This window comes from Thunnus maccoyii, chromosome 2 (assembly GCF_910596095.1).
Source record: "Thunnus maccoyii chromosome 2, fThuMac1.1, whole genome shotgun sequence".
NCBI lineage: Eukaryota > Metazoa > Chordata > Actinopteri > Scombriformes > Scombridae > Thunnus > Thunnus maccoyii.
In genome coordinates, this window is record NC_056534.1 from 11,574,310 (window position 1) to 11,593,257 (window position 18,948).

General features: G+C 38.7%; 1 protein-coding gene across 3 annotated transcripts in view; it reads right to left on the reverse strand.

The window, feature by feature from the left end:
* The window catches only part of tmem131l (transmembrane 131 like), a 41,961-nt gene that overhangs the window by 18,166 nt on the left and 4,847 nt on the right, over positions 1–18,948 (reverse strand). For all 3 annotated transcript variants that reach the window (XM_042424441.1, XM_042424431.1, XM_042424452.1), the window contains exons 3-6: positions 17,817–17,860; positions 5,423–5,494; positions 1,203–1,326; positions 958–1,074 (exon numbers count right to left, since the gene is read on the reverse strand). In XM_042424441.1, coding sequence (XP_042280375.1) covers positions 958–1,074; positions 1,203–1,326; positions 5,423–5,494; positions 17,817–17,860 — 357 coding nt within the window. The remainder of the gene's footprint in view (positions 1–957; positions 1,075–1,202; positions 1,327–5,422; positions 5,495–17,816; positions 17,861–18,948) is intronic.

An 18,948-nucleotide genomic window follows, 5' to 3' on the forward strand; every position in this document is an offset into this window, starting at 1 on the left:
AACATAATCATTTATAAGACTTTAGGGACATTTTAACAGCTCCTAATGAACATGTATCAATTATATTACAAATTAAAGTTGAAATTTGAACATCATAACTATCACTGAATGGTAAGTCTACAAAATTTAGTAAAACTTAGGCCAGATGTGGCAGCACAACCAGTTAGGGTGGAACAAGAAGACTGACTCAGAGACCTGGAGTGCAAATAAGCCCAGAGGACAGTTTGTGTTCCCAGTGCATCCACAGACTGAATTCTTATGATTCTAGTTACACAGTGCACATAACAAGGGTCTATTGGGGTGAATTTAAAGCAAAAAACATTTATAAAATAAAAGCTGTAAGAACAAATGTATAGATTGTGTGAAATTAGGTTTTTTTTTTTGCAAAGAGCAAACCGATACTCAATAGAAACAACGACAAAACATCTTCCAAGTTTTCCTTTTGTTGGCCTTGAGTTAAATTTAAAACAAAGGTCTGTCATAATTTTTATGATTAATTTTCTAAATGTATAAACAATAAGAGTCTGACTTCCTTTGTTTATGTGCATGTGTGATGAAAACAAACATTATGGATGCCAGCAAAGATGTGAGTGGCAGTCTGAAACCAAAGTCTGTTCCTATTTTAAGTTTCAAAGATAAAACAATGGGTGAAATGACTAAAGCTGTTTGTAAACTCATGTCATGGTGAGGTCAAATATTGCGTTAATGCAACCAATGTGTGAGCGTCTCTCACTTTGTGGCATCTGGATGTAAAAGTTGAGGGAGAAGAAAGAAAAGCAAGCTGTTACTTTCCTTCATCTCGGTTTGCAGGTTGCTTTCCTGCTCAAAATGCTTTAAATCTAGGTCACGGTGGACCAGTGAAGATATAACCACCTGCATTATGATGGTGGGATTTCACCATTATCCCATCAGTACATGGCCTATGCAGTGTAACAGGGGTGTAATAATGGAACTAACCTGGTATGACAGCAGCCCATGGGCCGATGTGTTTATAAATAATGTGTTTTCTACATTGCCCTCCTCAGACGGGAGGAAAATTAGTTTAAAAGATGTCTTCCCTCTGGGTGGGATCACCTACGACAGAGAGAAAAAATGAGAAGTTATTTCAGACATTTCTACAAAGAAGAAGAGAAGAAGAAAAGAGAATGGGATTACTGCTAAACATCATGAATATCTTATAAGACGCTCATATACACACTTACTCTTCTGTGGAAGGAAGGTATGTAAAAATGCCTGCTGGATGTAAACATTGACAGCAGTGTCACAGGAACTTCCTGGCTGGGGTTGTGTATATTTATGGTTTCAGCTCTTGGCAGCCCCAGCGGCCTGTAAAGACAGTCAGAATAGCGTCGTAAATAACGGGGCTCTGCACTTAACTTTTACTCATGGAGCACCATAGCAAGATGAGAAACTCGGGGGTACACACCACATTTTAGAAAGGCACCAAATTGTTCGCTTGACGATTATCGATCAGTTACAGTAGCTGCTCTGTGAGGCCTCGAAGGAGCCTCCATTACATTAGGTCCTTCTGTGTATGTGGTTGCAACACACCACACCCAACATCGCAGCTGGGTGTGGTCAAAAGTTCAAGAGTTTTATACATTTTTCTTCGTTTCGAAATCTATATCTAGCATCTCTTAAAAACAAAAAAAAAAGCATCATTTTGAAGTCAACTTCCGCTGGGACATAAATTATGTCACATTTTGTATGCATTTCTTCATATAACGATCATAAGACTCTTGACAAACCTCCAAACAAGAATTTTACAATCTTCTCTTCTCACTGTGCCTTGTCTTAATGTGTCCTAATGTGATTAAATATACACTATTTATTCATTCTTTGGTTCATACAGTATTTAAATTTGGGAAACAAACTCAAAATGTTTTCATTTCTTTTACATAAAGGTTAGATGATACTTTATTCCACCATGTGTCAGTGTTTGCAAATTAGAGATTAGCTTCAGAGAAGGAGGGGTCATTGAATCACTAGTGTTTTGCATTCTGTTAACACAGGGAAGCAATAAGAGTCTAAATCAGCCATCTGTCTCTTTGTCAACAGATAGGTAACAAGTATGAGCTATTCATTTTTAATCTAAGAAAGGCCCCAGTGTCTGAAGTATAACTACATGTACAAATAAGGACATAAGGAAGCCATGAAAAGGCTTAAGGTTACATCAGCGCAAAGATTAGCTCTCTGGGTTTGGTCATTTCTGCTTTAATCTATTTCAGTGACACGTTGCCACTCAACTTTTTTTTTGCTTGGTGAGCCAAGGCTAACAATTGATACCTCTTACCCCACCTTTTCAAACAAGCACTTCACTATAAATAAATTCATAATTTAGTTTTTTCCCCCTATATAATTAAAATATAAATACAGAGGTAATATAATAAAAAAAACATTTAAATGTGCTGCAATAACAATGTATGGCTGGCTTTCATGTAGACAAAATTACAATTTAACTCTGCCTTAGAGATGATATTGCATAATGCAAAGAGAGTGCATGACTTAATGTAATTGTAGTCTTATTCATTTGGATATACAGAGTGTAGCAACACTAATAGTCACCTCTACACACTATAATGCGATCCAGTGCTATGCCCCAATTATAAACACTGACTCTTTGAAGTTTTTATTGTTCAGTATTTGTTGTGTCTGTGCCAGAGATGTGATCGGATTGCTGGCATTTGACCCACATACTACCCTATATAATCTACTAAACATACACATCCAAACGGAAATCACCAGGATGCTTATGTGGATGTATAGATTTTCCTTGGGTGACAAATGCTAGGGGTTAAAAATACCTGAAAGAATGCACACCATATACTGAGAATTGTCAAAATGTTGTCTATAAATGCTTTGTGAGCACTGCTGTCACAACACAAAACTGGCAGCGCTGCAGCGGCAACTATTTTTGGAATGTAACAACAAACTATTAGAAGCACTATTATAAGAACTGGTTATTCTTCCCTGCATCTTTAGTCCATGACTAGTCTGGTAATGAAATGTGTGTTTCATTCTTTCATTTGGCTTTTTACTTCATCTGAAAAGACTTCTGCCCTCTGACATTTGAGTCTACATCAACAGTGACAAACTTTCACTGGGAAAATGTGACTATCTTAAACTATCTGCACAGTCATTCCTTCACCATTCTTTCAACGCAGAGAAGCTTTGCGTGTGTGAAATGAAGTCGATGCTCAGCTTGTTGTGCTTAAACAGAGCAGCACATGGAATTTGGTTGAGGAGAACCCCTGATGTAATTAGTGTGAAGTCAATGGTGGCCTGTATGTACACCAATGCTTCTCTGTGCAGACAGAGCACAGGAGTAGAATGGAAGCATTTTATTGATTAGTGGCTCTTTGGGACTAGCTACATTATTGTATTATAAATAGGGATGCAACGACTATAGATTTTGACGGTACGATTATAGTCTAAGGAAAAAAATCACGGTTTCACGATTATTAGCATGTTTTGTTTTGAAGAGGGAGCCTAAGAAACACACTTCACCAAGGATTCTGCAACAATGGGTTGAACTGCAGCAGTACTAGAGGTGGTCTTGGGCTAAAAGTGAGTAAGAAAAATGAAAGTAAAGGAACCATGCCAACATGAATAACAAACTGGGGGTCGGTGGTCCAGTTGGATCCACACAGAGAGCCCGGGCTAGCTGGGAGGCTAGTGGAGCGTTAGTCGCAGCATGGCCAGATGGAAGCACAGCCAGCTAGCCTCTGCTAGCCTCCTAGCTAGCACCGCAACTGTCAGGGTGAAACAGTCCGCGGTGGGAAGCACAGCTAGGTAGCAGAGGAGAAGGCGACAAATCAGCCTGGCATATCTGCAGAAGTGTTAATTCAGGGCCAATGCTGAATATTTCATTTTAAAGCCTTTATCAGCTAATATTATCGTGCATCCTTATCTCGTTTCGTTTAATTTTCCTCACAGTACGACTGTGTTTCATAAAACAAAAAAAAACTACCATAATATCCCTTTTTTGAGAGTGAAAACAGAAACACTCGGTGTAGCTTGTCCAACGGTCAACTTAGTCGTGTGCACTATTTTGGATAACTGTCATACTGCATTGTGAATTTCTGCTTGATGAGCATGAGGAAATATTTTTGGACATGGGCAGAGAGGATTTTTCTCACCACAATTAAATACAGTCTGCTGCAGATATTGTCTGTGATACCATGCAGCATGCTCAAGCTGCAGAATAGATAAAGTGGAGAGTGCCTTGGGTCATCTGAAGTTCCTCTCCTCAGTTTAACTTCACTGCAGTCACTTTCAGACAAGTTTATTTTTGTTTTGTTTAGTCACATACATCAGCTGTGTCATTATAGGTATTTGAACTTCTGGTTCTTTTTTATTTTTCTATATCCTGTGTCATTATTTTGTCAATTAACATATTTGCATGTCCATGAGCTGTTCATTAGTTCTAACACAAATTTTCTTTAGTCTCATCTTCAAGATGACTTACTAATTAATGCTACTGGTAGAGCTGAACAGTGTAATTACTTCTGTTCCCACATAGTTAGACTTGTGTGCAAAGAAAAAGAAAACCACAAGCTGATGAGTGGGACTTTGGTCTTATATTCTTGTTTTGATCTCAACTACAAATTTCCAGATGCAATTATATCTCAGAGTCCAAATATTTACCCAAGCCTTTTATTAGTATTTGCAATATAACATGATTTTTGGTCATTTGCCTGCCATCCGCATTCCTCATGTATGAAACAATATATGACAAAATACATGCTGCTTGTGATTGTTTACTTTTAAACAGGAGCAATGAAACCACTATCCAACCACAGCAAAACAGCTGATATTCTGTCTGTTTTGGGAGTATGAGGGCAATTTTTGACTGGGGTCAACCCTCTCCAGAATGTGTCTGAATGCTGGGAAAGTAAGCTTACTTCCATACTTGGATGTCCTGTCTCTTCTTTGAGGTTCATGGGCCCCTCCTTTATGAAATATTTCCCTTTCTGAAGCATTCATCACAGCGACAGGACACTTTGCTATGACGCCACTGTCTTATTTTAACTTGGGTTAAATTAAGTCAGTGGGGTTTTCCACATCACTCAAGACTGAGAGATGGCAGGGCGCTCTGGGGGACTAATGGTTAAGACGCATACCATATAACTGCAACATCTACGGCTCTATTCCCGGCCGGGGGACCCTTGTTGCATGTCACACCCCTCTCTCTTCCCTTGTTTCCTGTCTCGCTACACTGACTCTCAAATAAAGGCAAAACGCCAAAAACAATCTTTAAAAAACAAAAGAAAAAAAGAGAGCGATGATGAAATGAAGTACATTTTGTCCTTGTGTTGTTTGGCATGTAGTAAGCGGTTTAATCATTTTCAGTACAAAATGAGTAACACTGATGCTTGTCAAGGCACGTCATATGAAACTAGGAAGTGGGAACTGAACTTACTGAGTCCCAAACTCCAACGCTGGGGGCTGGAAATGCAAGGGCCTCCCATTCTCCCGTGTATATGGAGAGGAGCTGGTGGAGAGAGAAATGACAAAAGACAAAAATGTTAGGCCAAAGTAAAAATATTAAAATTTTTTAAAAATCAGTTTCATAAAAAAACTAAAACATGAGAAGAAAAACACCTCTGTTTATATAAATTACACCTCAGGACAAGAACAGTGTGTCTCCTTTCTAACAGAACATGTGACAGCTCCCTGGGATAAATTAACAGTCAAAACTATTACTGCCCCAGGCTGCTTCACAAACCACTTATGCCCCTGCCTAACAAAAAGACTGGGATCATGCCAGTGCACATTAGATAACCTTCACACAAGATAGACAGACAGATAAGGGATCACAGTTTAAAAGAAGCCTTTGCATATTAAAATAATTAAAACACTCCACCAACGGCTGCACCTAGAAAAACACGTGGCTTAACTGTATTAGATAACTACATGTGACACACAAACTTATCGAACTAAACATCTCAGAAACGTCAATACAACAATATTACTCTAGGGTAGAGTAGTACTCTAGCATATTTTGGAAAAAGTTGCATACCTAAACAATCATTCAAGACTTTTAACAGCTAAATCAATAGTCTGGACTCTTACAGTTCCTGTAGTGCAGTCCTGTTTGCTTCTCCACCGCATCTCAAGAACCAGGTAGATTATGCAAATTAGACCCATGAGGAATTTAAAAATGATGACAGCATTTAGACGCAGAAAGACATGAGAAAACAGCAACACCGATTTATCCTGTTCTTTGTATTTACTGCTGCGTGACTTGGATGTAATGACTGAATGAAAAAGAGAAATGCAGAGGGGGAAAATTAAACTGAAACCAAGAGCGTCTGCCACAATATAACATCTGTTGAGTGTTTGATGGTACTTATTTCTGCCTTAGAACGTAACAGCCGTGAAACAATCAGAAAATAACATTTCATTTCTGAGTTGGGAAGCTGACAACGATGCAATGCTTTACTTACTTTCAACGTTAACAAATGGAGAGAAATGTCCTTCTGTCATCCTTAACTGACCCTAAATCGATCCAAGAGTACTTCCTTGTTTTATAAATTGCATTATGAGTTACAACCACACTGTGTATATTTGACCAATCAGCGACGGTCATCCCTGCAAACCCCGCCCCCAAAGTTCATGTACTTCTGTTAAGTACTAGTAAAAGAATCTCCCTGGAACTTAATTTAGACCCTGGTCCCTCCAGTGGAAACGCAGGTAGAGGAACAGAGTCCCTCAAAAGGTTCTTAGTACCTGAGGAAGGTTCCTGCGGTCGAAATGCGGCTATTGTGTGAGACCTTCAGCTCTCTCTACATAAAACCATGGCCCTAAAAAAAATTAATGTCAGTCATTTTCTTAAACTACCTTGATTGAAATTTTACATTGGGATAAACCATGACCCCACTGTCTTTGGATACCGGGTTCATGGGTTGAAGATTTTCAACAAATTTTGTATGAACATGTAACAATATGGTGGGACAAAATGGCGAAAAAGTTAAAAAAAAAAGAAAAAAGGAATGAATACAGACAACAGAAATATATTAGAGTGTAATAATCTTAGACTTGAACACAAACAGACGCTACATCCATCAAATGTCAAACAGCAAACAACTAACTAAAGACTAAACTTCCAGGAAGTTGAAAAAGTTCCAGAGTTAAAACATTGGTAACATCTGCTGCAGTACTGGTATCACTCTATCTACTATCTACAGGAGCACAAATCAATATATTTTAGTATATTTAGAGTATTTGTCCCATTTAATTTCAGATTAAGATAGACTGTACACTGCAAGCTGCACAGTGACCTTTCTATAGGAAGTCTTGCAGTTTGAAAAAAAGGAAGTATATTTAATCTGTCATGAGTTATTTTTTCATCTGAATGTACTCAGCAACATGCTGATATCAATATGATATAAAGACTTCCTACTGTAGACCAACATGGCAGGTACACACAGAATCTATGTGCATTCTCATGCAACAACTGCACAGCGTGTGGGCAACACTGAATACAAGCAACCAACCACAAGTCAGAGTTAAAACAGGAAACGCTTAAAAACATAGTAATTTTTGACATGTCATGGCAAAGACAAAAAACAAACATGTAGTCATGGAAATCTGGATTGTATGAGGTCACAGAGCAGCCACTTTTTGGAGCTCCACTGTGTTGTCATTTGTAACGGTGTGTGTGACATCCAGTGCTAATGAGCTCTGGGAACGGGTGCTTTAAACCAGGGAAGCAGCAGCTGATTTGTGGGTTGTGTGTGTGTTTAACTGAACTCTGTTGGCAGAAGACTGACACAGCTGTTGACCAACAGAAGAAATCAAGTGGAAGGACTATGGTTGAAGTGTTCATGTGGATCACACCAGCAAAATAACTGCCACTGATACAGTTATCTATAAGGATGTCACTTTTCTGTATGTTTTCATTACTGTGGGGAAAAAAATAAGAAAAGCAGACAAAGGTCCTAAAAACTAGCATCTAAAGCTATGCTAATGCAAGATAGATAGATATCAAGATAGACGGTCTTCACCATCCTTATTAACAGCTGCTAACAGCAGAATAAAAAAAAAAAAGTAGTTACAGGATATGAAAACTGGGTTTATAAGTGAGCAGGTGGGGAACTCAGAATACCAAGAACAGCACGTACTCCTACGCCAACTAACCCTGTGCTGCAGTAAAGAGGATGTAAAGACTCAGACTCAGAGAGAGTCAACACTTTCTCATCCTGAATTAACAGTGACAAGCACTCCTGTCAGTACTAACTTCTGGGACTGAATGACATGGGCAAAATATCTGATCACAGTAGTATTTCTAAAAGTATTTCCTAAGCAAGTTCAGTTTATCTGAAGCACACGGGTACTGAAAATGGGTTCAAATCTTTCGTTAGACTTTCTATTCTTAAATGTGTTTCAGAAAATGAAACATGTCCTATCTGTGATTGAAAAATACATTAAAAGGCAGAAAACATCAGTAAATGTGGCACATAATGAATATGTTCCAACACATGAAAAAGAAAGTAAAGTATAGAGTGAACAGCAGCAGGAGGAAGGGAGAATACTGTGGACCACATTCTGCTGAGACCACAGAAGCAACACTACAGCTTGCCAATTCATACCATAACGACTGTTTCTTCAGTGACACTTCCTTAAAACACACAGGCAGCCTCAGCAGTCTAAATTTGGTTACAAATACACACTGGGAGTGGTTAAACATTTCCTCATCTATGAGATTCTTCATGCCATTTTAGCTAGATAAAATAGTACATGAATTGAGCTCGGGGTGATTATTCACATTAGTAACAGTTCCTCATACCAGTCACTGATGGCCATCTGCCACAGCCAGTTATAGCATTCTGGGATCTTATCTTTGCAATGCTACGCCATGAAACGATGGCAGCTATGGATAGGAAGTGACAAAAAGTCGATGCCGTGGCCACAGTGTGCATTTTGATAGAAGGCTAGAGGTGGGAAACACTGTAACTTGTATGTAAGGGTGTTATCTACACTGATGTAAGACAGATAGAATTCAGATGAAAGAAGAAACAGTTTGTAGGCAACACATTTTATGCATGCATGTGCACACACACACAATATGTGTATTGACAGCAAAGGCACAAAATGCAAGCTCTGTCTTGCATGATTTCAAAACACTTGTGAACATCACTGACATAGAATTTCTAAAGAAAGATCAAAGATCAACTTAAGGGCACTCACTTTCTTACATAACAATGACCTTGTCTGCCTTCTTCCTGATGTTAACCATGTCGTGTCGTTTCTTTGCTTGTGGTAAGGCTTTTTGTTGTGCTGTTTTTTTTAATTTTATCTCACCTTTGTAGATTATTGATCACATTCCTTACATTCCTAGTCATTGTTAAACAAAGCATTTAAAAAAAAAAAATATGACTACAAGTAAGACTGACTTTTTTTTTCATTTCCAAACATTTACACAAACATCTCATAAACAATTGAATCTGATTATTGTTATGGAACATGTTACATGCAAGTTACAGTTTCAACCATGACTGAAAAAACATGGGGGTGGTGCGGTGAGATACTGTCACTATAAGTGATTACTGACACATTCCCCCACCATTGGGACTTATCTCATAAAGCAACTCCTAATAACTGGAAAGAAGCAGCTGCTAGACTTGAATGACTCTCTGAATGAATCCGTTATTGGGCCAAAAAGCACCACGACTCCCCTGTCAACGCGATAAAAAGGAAAATGGCCGGAAACATGTAATTTGCCTAAAACCCTGAGTCTTGATTGTTTGCCTCTGCTGAAATACATCAGCTGAAAAAAAAAAAATCAGATGGACTCACTCATGCAACTTAAATAGCAAGACTGTTCAACACTGAATAAGCAAAGATTAATAAATTGGGCTTCATGTCCAAAACACTCACAATATCTTACACTTGTAATATACATTTCAAGAAAAAAAAGGCAATGCTGTATCTTTTCTAATGAAAAAATAAAAAGGTAAAAAAAAAATCAACTGTAGACTTTCAATGATGAACATGCATATATGGACATGCAACGGTACATTGTTGTAAGGTTACATAATAAATGCAAATGTTAGGAAATGTTTCAAGTGGATAATTTCCTGTTAAGGCAGCAATCTAATTTGCCAATCACATTTATCAATATTTGCATCAATATTTGTAGTGGTTATCCATCCTTCCTGTAATACACATTCCTACACAAAATCTTGAAGTGTGACTATTACTTGACAAAAAAAACAAACAAACCAGTACACATTTTATAACTGTGTGAAATTAACGTGCAGGATATCAAACTGATCTTTGTTCAACCCGTTGACAATAGGGACAACCACAGTTAACAGGAAGGACTGAGAGTGTTGTACGGACCTATATCTTCTGCTCTGGTAAGTGTGGTTAGTGTTTAAATAACAGTGTTTCGGGCCTACGTTATTTTGGGGCCGCAACTAATTGTTATTTTCATTATTGACTAATCTGCTGATAGTCTAGATTGATTCTTTAATGTACAAAATGTCAAAGATATTCAGTTTACAATGATGTAAAACAGAGAAAAGCTGAAAGTCACCACAATAGAGGAGCAGGAACTAGTGAATGAGTGGCATTTAGCTTGGAAAATGACTGAACCAAGTAATTATAAATACGGTTATAAATAAATATTATAAATACAGTTGCTGATGACTATTAACTTCAGATAATATGAGGATTTTATGATTCTGAGACCATATTTATAAGTGGTGACTTCAGACAACAGGGTTACTCTTGGAGAATTAAGCTTAAAAATGCAACAGTTTTCTGGTTATATCTTTTTTTTTTTTTTTCAAGCTTCACCCACATTGCCACCTGTGCCAAAGCCCTCATGAACTGGTTCACTATCTGAGCAGCAACTCACAAACTACAAAGTCAATTGAAAAGGAAGCAAAAAAGAAAAGAGGTCAGTGCTGAGACAACAGAATCGAAAAGAGCACTGACAAAGATAAAAAACCCCAAGCAACCCTTTATCTTTCTTCCGTTTTGGTTGATAAATAAGTGTTGATTTTTGCCTTGGTGCCCCACCAAGCAGCAACTTAAGGAATTAACAAGGCGGAGTACCTGCTGCAGTCATCACATTAAACAACTATTTACTAGAGGCTGAATTGAATTGGAATAAATGTTCACAACGGGCAATAGGAGCTTGCAAAGCATAATGTACAAACAAAGGACAACATCTTTGTTGCTAGAGTCTAATTTCTCCTGGCAGATATTGATGTCATGGTGACAGAGGTAATGAAATGGGTAATGAAAAACTGGGATGCAACTTGTTTGAATAGTCGGCACAGAAATAGCAGAAGTGTGAAAATATGCATCACCGCCTCTCACAGAAACCTAATATTCCACGTTGGCACTGGCCACCCACTGAGCCTACTTACATGCACAATAATAATCTATGATCAAATCAACACAATCCAGATTACTGCAAAAATCCAAAATAACACAGTAACCAGAGTAACTTAATTAAAGTCATTTAGGCAGTTATTAAAACATAACCTGATTAACACACCTGGATCACAGAAGCCCTGGATGTGGTTTTAGTTGCTTGTAAACTGCTTCCAATTTGTGATGACTTAAATTTCTTGTTTTCTATCAAGTTTAAAGGCAAATGATGTAGGTTGTGTTGAACAAAAGCCCCTTCCATCAATCAACTTCTATCTCTATAATACCTTCTTTTTTTAAAAAACTAAAATCAGTAAAATGTGTAGAACTCACTGAGATCATGTTTATCAGAGGCAACATAAGACCAGGGATAGCTGTGGCTCTTAAAACTGAGCCTATAGCCTACAGTGACTGAAAAAAATCCGACAGTGAAAATTTAATTTTATAGTGACATTGTCAAAGCAACTGTGTTTATACATCCTAGTCTGATTTCTTTATACATGTTTCAATTCTGTGAATAGACCAAATGCCACACAGTGAACCAGATGTAAGCAGAGATCTTACACATTCACAGCAGCATAAGTAGCTGTGGTCTGAGCACAGTCCTGTTGACAGACTCTTCAGCAGCAGAGTTGGGTATCAAGAACTGGTTCCAAGTTGGAAGCACTACTTCAACAAAGCATGTGAGAAGAGACACTTCTGTTTACATCCTGGACCATAGCTAACCGCAGCAAACGCTTGAAGGTTTGGCTTAGCTTCACTTAAAAAAAAGATCACAACACAGCAAAATGCAACACCTGTAGTAAGGATATTTCGTTCAAGAGAGGAAGGACCTCCGGTAAGACGAAGCATTTACTTCAACACGGCATGATTCTGAAGGAATGCATCGTGCTCGATGGGGTTGGGTACCGAACTTGGTACTTTTAAAAAGGTACTGACCGAATTATCAGTGCTACCGAGTACCTATTCACGTTAGATCAACCAGTGCCAAATTTGGTACCTTGAGAGCGGATTGTGTTGTGAATTCAAATGAATACTGATAAGGTACAACATAGAAAAAATAAAATAAAATCAGATCTGGAAAAGATCAAAACAAAAGCTGTCTACAAAGCACAAACAGGGGCAGTGGTAGTCAAGGAAATTGGCAACATTTTGGATGAGTTTGGGATAAGGGGCAAAGTTGCAGCTATCATAGCGGATAACGCATCCAACATGGATGTGGTAGTAAAAAGACTGCACATCATTAAAATAGGCTACTTTGCACAGACACTTAATCTTGGGGCTCAAAGTCTGTACACAATTACTTCAGTGGCAAAATGGATAGCAAAGATCCGGGATGTGATCGTGTGGATAAAGAGCTCATCCATGGCTAAGACCGTGTGCCGAGAGAAGCAACACAATCTCAGTAAGAATCATTATTCAGCATTGAGTTAACCATCAGATATTATTGTCTATGTATTAGTATTAGTAAGTTTAAGTTAACAATATCATTATTGATTGTGCCTGCCCCAGCATTCTGTCCTTTTGGACGTCAGAACTTGCTGGAACTCTCCTTGAGGTTCCTTGAGCAGTATCCTGCGATTCAAGCAGCCTCTTTGGATCAATGGCTGAGAAAGCCAGTGGAGAGGGACAGGTATGACAGCTCTTGAGAGCAGTGATGTGTTGTGGTCCATGGTGGCATAATGGGATGAAATGAATGATGAATAATTCAATTACCTAGCTAAGTGGAATAATAAGGGGTTACTCTTTGATTGAAGGATAATTCACAATTTGATTTCTGAACATGGAAAACGTCTTCTTTCCAAAACAGACTTGCTTGACTAACGGATGAGGACTTCAGAAAAGCAGAGGACTTTGTCCAACTCATGCAAAGTTCTGCACATGTCCACGCTCTGTGTCTCAACTGAGAAGAGTCCCACCCGCAGCCAGACCCTTCCCATACTGCAAAAGCTGAAGGAGCAAGAAGACAGTCTGGTCTGATCTGTCTCAGCGATATTAAGTAAAAGAATAATTAAAAGCAATGGATATCACTTAAAAGAAGAATTGTAGTATGTTTTACTATACTAACTAGAGGTCTACATTTCATAGTGTCAACGTCAGAGCCTTCCTTGGAAGGGCGACTGCATTGGATCCTCGGTTTAAGCATAAACTGGAGGATGATGACACAGTCTGGGACCGGGTCAAGGACAAAATACTGGCTGCAGCACATCCTACAGAAACAGAGCACGTATTCATTATGCATGTGAATTGAATTTAGACTTTTAATTATCAAATACTCATCCCCTGCATCACGTCCTGTGTTACTCCTTTGTCTAGTCTAATTGCTCATTACACTTGCAGCTGACAGAGTGTGGTGATGGTGAGAGGGACACAGGGACAGTCCAGCCAGATCAAGAGGAGAGAGGGGAGGAGAGCGAGAATGAGACTGCACCTGTGAGTACATGATAAAAACTGCTGAAATTATACTTGATATGATTGTCTTAATAATCTTATGTGTCCTTTGTATTGATTTTCATCTCAGGCATAAACCTTATAAATGGCTAAATTTGAAGTATATTTTTTCTTTTAGCTTCAAACCTGCAAGAAGGCCAAGATGACTCCCTTAGAGGAGCTTTTTTGCAGAAGACGATGACCTGAAGAGGAACCTAATACAGAGCACCTTGTCCATCCAGGAAAAGACTTACAAAGACGTGGAGATTTATAGGGACATGCCACTTATAATGACCTCTGAAGACCCTGCTCTCTGGTGGTGGAACAGGAGAGACACGTATCCTTTGCTGTCAGACCTACCCCTCTGATACCTGTGTGTACAGGCCTCGTCTACCCCCAGTGAGAGGGTTTTCTCTACTGCTGGAGATACAATCAGCCCAATCATGCTTCCTTCCGTTGAAGGCCGACATGCTGACTCTTCTTCAAAAGAATTGTTGACTTTGCAGTGCAGACAACCACTCTCTTTGACATTGTTGTTCCTTCCATAACAACTGTTTGTTAAATATTGTTATATTCTAATATTTTTTTAATAATATTTTTCCATTTTTTATTTAAATAGTTTTTATTGTAAGGAATGATCAACAAAAAGTAATATTTATTTTTTATAAATGAAGGAAAAAGAAACCTTCCTGTTACAGTTGCCAAGCCTAAATGTGCCAAGAATAAAAGGTAGGTTAATTTTTGTCCTTGAAATATTTGTTCTTTTTGTCTCTCCAAAAACTACTGGACTCAGAACTGAGATTTGAAGAAGTGAGAAGTATCAGAATCAAGAAAATTGAAACAATACTCAACTCTGTTCAGCAGGATGGATTGTTTGTTTGTAGTCAGTGGGTGTTAACACTTTATGCTTCTTTAATTAATAACTTTACTTTACCCGACACTCCCCGCATCTGTGTGACGAATAGTGCAACCAACTGTCTGCCTTTCACTATCAACAAACACCTTCTCTTTCCACCAGTTACAGCGATTCATTCACCTGCTCCGAAGGACTGAACTGTCATTATGCTTCATGGTGTACCACCTGCAAATAGACAATATGTTACACTTCCTCTTTCTTTCTCCCTGCTATAGAATTAGCCCATGATATCAAAATGGAATATGACAACACCAAGAACCACAAACAGGCCTGCAGTGGAGTTTGATTTGATAAAGAGGGACACTGTCTTCTATATTATGTAACAAGTGATTGTTTCTCATGCTCTCTGCAGTACTAATTGTGTGTGAATTCATAACCTGTCAAACAGTGTTAGTCAGAGTGGAAAAGCTGTGTGTGTGGGTGAGCATATGAGGGGTCAAATGTGAAGGGGAAATGAGGTTGTCTGCCTCTGCAGAAGAGTCTTACTTGATGACAGGCAGTTGATATAGATCTGGTACTATTGTTTGATATCTAAGGTCAGCAGTTAACACCACCTAGCTATTTATTCAATTAAAACAGACTATTGTGATCTTGAATAAAAGAAAGTGTTTAGGAAAGCAGTGTGTACATATGCTGACTAATGCAGATCTGATTTGTTTTAATATGCGAAAGCAAGATTCATTGTTAAAGTGCAAAATGGAAAACATGCTGCACTGTCTTTAATGGTTAGTAGTGTCAGGTTCTCATGTTCTCTTCACAAGGTGGAGGAGAGCATTTCCTGTGTCATATGTGTCAGTAACTCAGTGTTTTCTCTATATTCAACAGCAGCTGCCCTTGAAAAAAAGCTCAGCCTCTCAACAAGCACACCACTGAGCTGTAGTCCAAGGGTTCTGTCCACTGCCACAGTACAAAAATAACAAGTTATGTTTGGCGCCATTTGATCCCCTGGATCTAACTCAAATAAAGTCAATGTTTGCAGTGACCTCAACCGTGCTTCAGGGGAGAGGTTAGGATCAGGGGAGAGTTTCGGTCAACTGGTGTTCACAAGCATTTGTACAAGACAGGGAAACAATAAGAGTAATAGTGACACCAAATGTAAACCACATGGCAAAGTAATACTTGTGCAACACTATTAACACTATAGTAGACAGTAGGTTTGTGTCAGGCAGATATTTTTAAATCAAGCAAATGAAGGAGCAAGGGTATTATAAGAAAGGAATGTGGTGGAGAGTAAAGTAAACGTGCTATAAAGGCAATAAGAGGAACTTTTGACACGAGACTGTTCTCAGAAAGAGATATCATTGACCTCTGTCTCTGCAGCCTGTTTGGCTCTTTAGGCTATGAGAGAGTGATGGCAGCCCTGCCAAGTGCCTGATAACCCAGGCACGAGAGGCTTCACAGCCCTGAGCTCTGGAGGTCTGGAGGTCAACCAGCTCTGCAAAGCCTCCTTTGCCTCTCATCTCCCTGGATTTAAAAATAGCCATATTCCCACACCGTTCAGAAACTTTGCTGCATCTAAATTAATGCAACTTTATATTACTTTATATAATATTGTGTCTGCAAGCTCGTCACTCATCACACTTTCTCATTAAGGGCATGATTAATCTTAGCTGTACATGTATGCAACAATGCTCACACTGATACTTCTTGTTAATACTAAAAACTTATTACTGATAATTTCCTCCTCTTACAGGGAATCTTATCTTCTTTGTTACTACATACTTGTGAAATAGTGATTTTTTAAAGTTTGGTGCTACAAAAATTTGTAGGAGATGAAATGTTCTGTTAGATTGCACTAACACGGGGTACATCAAATTGATTTCATATTAGTGCCAAAAGTGCATGATAGTGCCATGTTGGGTTATATATTATCACAGCATTTCAATAGCTCAGCAGTAAGGTAGCATGAAAGTTACACAACATCTTGCACAGACAGGTCAGCCAAACTCTACCTGATATGTTAAGTTATAAACTTCTTGGCAGTGAACTTCGGTATACTCTATGACTGGATGGGCCTTTTACATTTCTGGCATTACTTCTCAGGATTAACAAGCAGCAGTGGGTTCAAAAGCTATATTATATGCGTATACTATTTATTTAAAATCTGTAAGAGGGATCAACAAGCCTAAATATTGCTCTGCTTCTGAGCCATCACAGCAATTGCCAGCCTATTACTAAATAATACCACGAATTGTTGGACTTTGATGAAAACATCTATTTTCCAAGCAGTTTTCTGCAGGAACAAAAACAGCTGGGAAAGACAGACCTCCCCTCCTTTTTCTTTCAAGGAGTTCTAAAATTAGTCAGGAATTTGGTTCTGTGCCTCTCTAGCACACGCCCCCAAACTCTCTCCGTCACACACCCCCTCACTCACCAACATAAACAACCTAGCCTGCATACAGGGGAAGACTTTTAAAGGCCTTTTCTCGAAACCCTCAGCCCTATTACTCTCAAACCACACCATACTATTTGACTGTGTGAATACAAAAACATGTAACCCCACGGCTACGGTGTGTTAATTCTGCATGTTAAATACATCATTCAACAGAGCCCAGTTTACATTTTATACTTTGTTTTTTTAAAAATATGTTCACATTAAATTAGAGCACTTTTCCCAACAAGACTTCTAGTCTGTACTTTTGCAGACTATCATTCTTTGGTGATGCAGAGGTAGGCTCGTTTTTTCCACTGGGAAAATTCACAAACTGAAGCCATGGCCACAGCCCTGCTTTCATTCTGTGTCCTACAGTATAATTGTATACTATACATGAGATGACACTTCAGTATGATGCAATCTCTATGTTGGTCTGGGGTTTGTTGATAATGATGTGGTTTAGTGGAAAGTCTATTCCCAAGTGCTGCTCATGAACAGGTGGAAACCTTTCATGAACTTCATACAACTGTTGATACACTTTTATAAAGTGCCTATGACCGATGTTTGAAGTAGCAACGTTAAGACGGTTTCAATGTCTTCCACACCTTTTCCGCTTGGGTTTCTGACTGTTATGAATGTGCGAATCCATTACAAATGCGAGAAAACCCCCAAATGTGTCCCATAGAAGATTAACTATAAAAAGCTTACCTTTCTTCCAGTGGAAGACCATCTTTTCTTCGCTCCTTCTCCACCTGCAAATGAAAGAAAAAAGACACTTCAGACAATATGGTAAACGTTTTTTTCTTTTTTTCACACTGTGGCCTAGAAAGACTCCATATCAAGAGGCTCTGTGGGATGATAGACCACCTGCCTTCTCGCTACAAATATTCAGAATCTTTCAAAGTGATATACATCGTTACACCACTAACTGCTCTGATATAGATCACCACTGTGCAACTGCATGTAATTTCTCGAAATGTCAATAGGTTTATTTTGCATAAAATATGATTTCACTGTAAATAAACCAGGAAATCAGAGCTGAAAACTGGAATAGCCTTGGGAAACTAAAAACTGGCACTGTGTCTTTTCCACCCTGACTCCAAATTAGACAGCAGGCAGCAATTTGTGCCAGTGTTGGCAGAGTATACTGGATTTCTCAGAATAAAATAATGAACATTCAGTTTGCTGTATACTACATGATCTCACAATGTGCTTGGAGTGTTACTGAATGAATAGAGGATTTCTGAAGATTGGTGACTAAACAAAACATCTGTACTTATTGGTTACTAGAGCTGGGCAATAAAACGATCTTGAAAGGGGATAGCAATAAAATTTATGTCAATAACGATGATAAACTTTGGACATTTTTTACTTGATATGGATACATCTAACAGCTGATAACACAGCAGAAATAAACATGAACAGCCAGTCAGTCTGCAGTTTTTGGCTTGCACGTCAAAGTACACTACCATTTCCTATTGCAAAGCATTGTTTGAGCTACAGGCCAATGGTTACCAGTGAAGAAAGTGGATGTGAAAGTGGATGTCTTCTGGAGAAGAGAAAAAGAAAGAGTGGAACTAAGGGGCATGAAAGCAATTGTGAAAGTGAACTTGCGTTATCCTCCAAAGCTAAGGAAATTGTTGACAATTGACAAAAAGGTAACACGACGTAGGGCGGCTATCGTCTGTTCAGGAGGCCGGCAACTTCCTGACCAAACACCAGCGTTGCGTGGCGTGACAACTTGTTTTTAATCGAAGAATAGCACTGCTAACGAAGCTCTGCTAAATCAGCTCTATACACATTTAATTTCCTATAAGTTCTTTTTTGCTAGTTTGTCAGT